Source organism: Penaeus japonicus, unplaced genomic scaffold (genome assembly GCF_977035675.1).
Source record: "Penaeus japonicus unplaced genomic scaffold, GWHDUDI00000001_assembly GWHDUDI00000030, whole genome shotgun sequence".
Taxonomy (NCBI): Eukaryota; Metazoa; Arthropoda; class Malacostraca; order Decapoda; family Penaeidae; genus Penaeus; species Penaeus japonicus.
In genome coordinates, this window is record NW_028234432.1 from 2,107,331 (window position 1) to 2,110,283 (window position 2,953).

Here is a 2,953-nt window from a genome sequence, read left to right on the forward strand (position 1 = left end):
CTCCCCTCTCCCTTTCCCCCCTCCCCCTGGATCCTTCCCCTTCCCCCCCCCCCCACTCTTTCCCCCACCAATTCCCCTCCCCCACCTCCCCTCCTCTCCCCTCCCCCTCCTTCCTCCCCCCTTTCTGCCTCCCACCTTTCCCCTCTCCCTCCCCCCCCCTTCCCCCCTATCTTCCTCCCCTCCCCCTTCCCGCCCCCCCTCTCCCCCACACCGTTCCCCGTGCCGCCCTCCACTACGCCTCCGCCGCTACCCTCCCCCAGGTCGTGAACAAGTGCTCCGAGGACTGGTGGTTCGCCCGGAGCAGCGTCACGGGACTCAGCGGCTACATTCCGGCGTCTTACGTGGCCAACCTCAAGAGCATTCAAGCTGAGCCGTGCGTTGCTAACGAGCTTCTTTGTTTACATTCTTCCACTTTATCGACTGGTTGTGTCGTGTGTTAGGAAGTCGATGTAAAGCAATGTCATACTAAATACATTTTGTACGTAATAAATTTATGCGTAAATGTAGTCTGTATGGAATTGTAGTGGATGTGTATATGTATATGTATATGTATATGTTTATGTATATCTGAAAAATGTATAGATAGAAATATATATATATTTTAATATATATAAGATATATACATAGAAACATATATATATATTTAATATATATATAATATATATATATATATATATTGATATATTTAAGATACATATATATATATATATATATATAAATATATAATTTATATATATATAGAATATATATATATATATATTAATGATATATGGTATATATATATACACACACACACAATGTTTAATCATTTCATATGCATTTTATTCTTTTCGTTTTTGTACTTAATGGTTTGATTTTATATCGATTTGTTAGTCCTTATTTGATATCAATAAAGGTACTTTCTGGCACTTTTTCGCTTCACTTTTTAGTGGAATAAGTTCTCTATTTTGAACTTTCTTTTCTTCTCCGCTTTTCATATTCATTTTTTGACTTCATTACCACCCTTTCGTATGCCCGTCCATAATCCTCTTATTTTCTTAGATTCTCCTTCCTTTATCACATATGCTTCTTCTAACTCCCCGCCCCTCCCTCATTCAGACGCCATCTTCTCCCTCCCTACCCTCCTGCTGCTGCTGCTCCTCCTCCTCCTCCTCCTTCTCCTCCTCCTCCTCCTCCTCCTCCACCTCCTCCTCCACCACCTCCTCCTCCTCCTCCTCCTCCTCCTCCTCCTCCTCCTCCTCCTCCTCCTCCTTCTCTCCCTCCTCCCTCCTCCTCCCTCCTTCTCCTCCTCCTCCTCCTCCTCCTCCTCCTCCTCCTCCTCCTCCTCCTCCTCCTCCTCCTGCCCCCCTCGTTTGCCTTAAAGCAGAAGTTCCTTTGCTTTCAGTGCTTCCCATCCTCGTGACACAGCCCGCCCCCCCCCACTAAGTGCCTCCCCTCCCCTCCCCCCCCCTTGCAGTACCTCCCAAACGGCCTCCCCCGCCCTCCCCTACGCCCCCCTCCCTCGTGATGATTATCGTGATGCATTAAGTGCAACGTCAATATAAATGAACCCAAGAAACAGCCATTTTACTAATAATTAAAACAACGCAGGAAATGATTCCAAAAGCAATTAGAATTTAAAAATACATATATATTTTCATTCCGTACCATAATATAAGCAAAATAGACAAGTTCCATTAAGCTTATTATTCGTATCCTCCATAACGCAGGACAACAACAGAACACCATGGCCATTATGAGGCAATACAAACACAATACTATAAATACATATATGTTTTTTGTTTTTTTTACTCTGCCTCTCCCTCTATTGCATATGTTGCAATACGGGGCAAAGTGCATATGCAGGTTGCTTTCATCGTTTTGATCCCAGCCATTGCCGGAAATCCTCTTTTCAGATCAGCATCCGTGGTCGTGATCAGCTTTATTCAAATTCGAGAATTTATATGCGTGCGTGATTTTATGAACGCTCTTCTTTTTTTAGTCCCCCCTCCAAAGTGGGCCCTTCATATCAACATTTTCTCATTTTTTTCCCTTCTGCTTTCTCCTGCATATTTTCGGGTCTTAGATTTAAGAATGGGATCCTTCAGTGCTTGGGGGTGATGGGGAGAGGGGAGAGGGGGAGGGGAAGAGGGGGGGGGGGGCGAGGGGTTGTCAGACGGAAGCAACTTGGGCAAGATTGCATGAGAGGAAGATGGGTGGAAGAACAGGGAAGTGGTTTATACCCATGGGGCTTTTGGGCCCATCGGCACACATGGGACTCCTCTCTCTTATTCATTCGCTTTTCTGTGCTTCCTCTTTGCTAATTTTTTCTTCTTTTTTTTTCTCTCTCCCTCTCTATCTATCTATTTATCTATCTATCTTTCTATCTCTCTTTCTCTTTCTGTAACTCTCTCCCTCCCTCTCTCTCTCTCTCTCTCTAACTCTTCCCTTACTCTATCTCTCATTTCTTCTCTACCTCCATCACACCCCCTCCCTTCCCCCAATCCCCTTCTCTCTCATTCACCCTCCTTCCCTAACCCCTCCCGCTTCCTCCCTCCTTCCCTCCCTCCCTCCCTCCCTCCCTCCCTCCTTGCCTCCCTCCTTCCCTCCCTCCTTGCCTCCTTGCCTCCCTCCTTGCCTCCTTCCCTCCCTCCCTCCCTCGCTTCCCCCTCGTCACCACCCACCCACCAACCCCCCCTCCCCCTCCCCTGCCTCAGCTCGCCCTCGATCTCTCCCTCCCCCCCTGCCTCAGCTCGCCCTCGATCTCTCCCTCCCCCCTGCCTCAGCTCGCCCTCGATCTCTCCCTCCCCCCCTGCCTCAGCTCGCCCTCGATCTCTCCCCCCCCCCTGCCTCAGCTCGCCCTCGATCTCTCCCTCCCCCCCTGCCTCAGCTCGCCCTCGATCTCTCCCTCCCCCCTGCCTCAGCTCTCCCTCCCCCCCTGCCTCAGCTCGCCCTCGATCTCTCCCTCCCCCCT

General features: G+C 48.8%; 1 protein-coding gene across 1 annotated transcript in view; it reads left to right on the forward strand.

The window, feature by feature from the left end:
- Positions 1-212: 212 nt before the first annotated feature.
- The window catches only part of LOC122264629 (tyrosine-protein kinase Src42A), a gene marked incomplete at its 5' end in the record, with an annotated part of 21,445 nt that continues 18,704 nt past the window's right edge, over positions 213-2,953 (forward strand). Inside the window, one exon of the mRNA XM_086554605.1 lies at positions 213-373. Within this exon, the coding sequence (XP_086410731.1) occupies positions 213-373 (161 nt within the window). The remainder of the gene's footprint in view (positions 374-2,953) is intronic.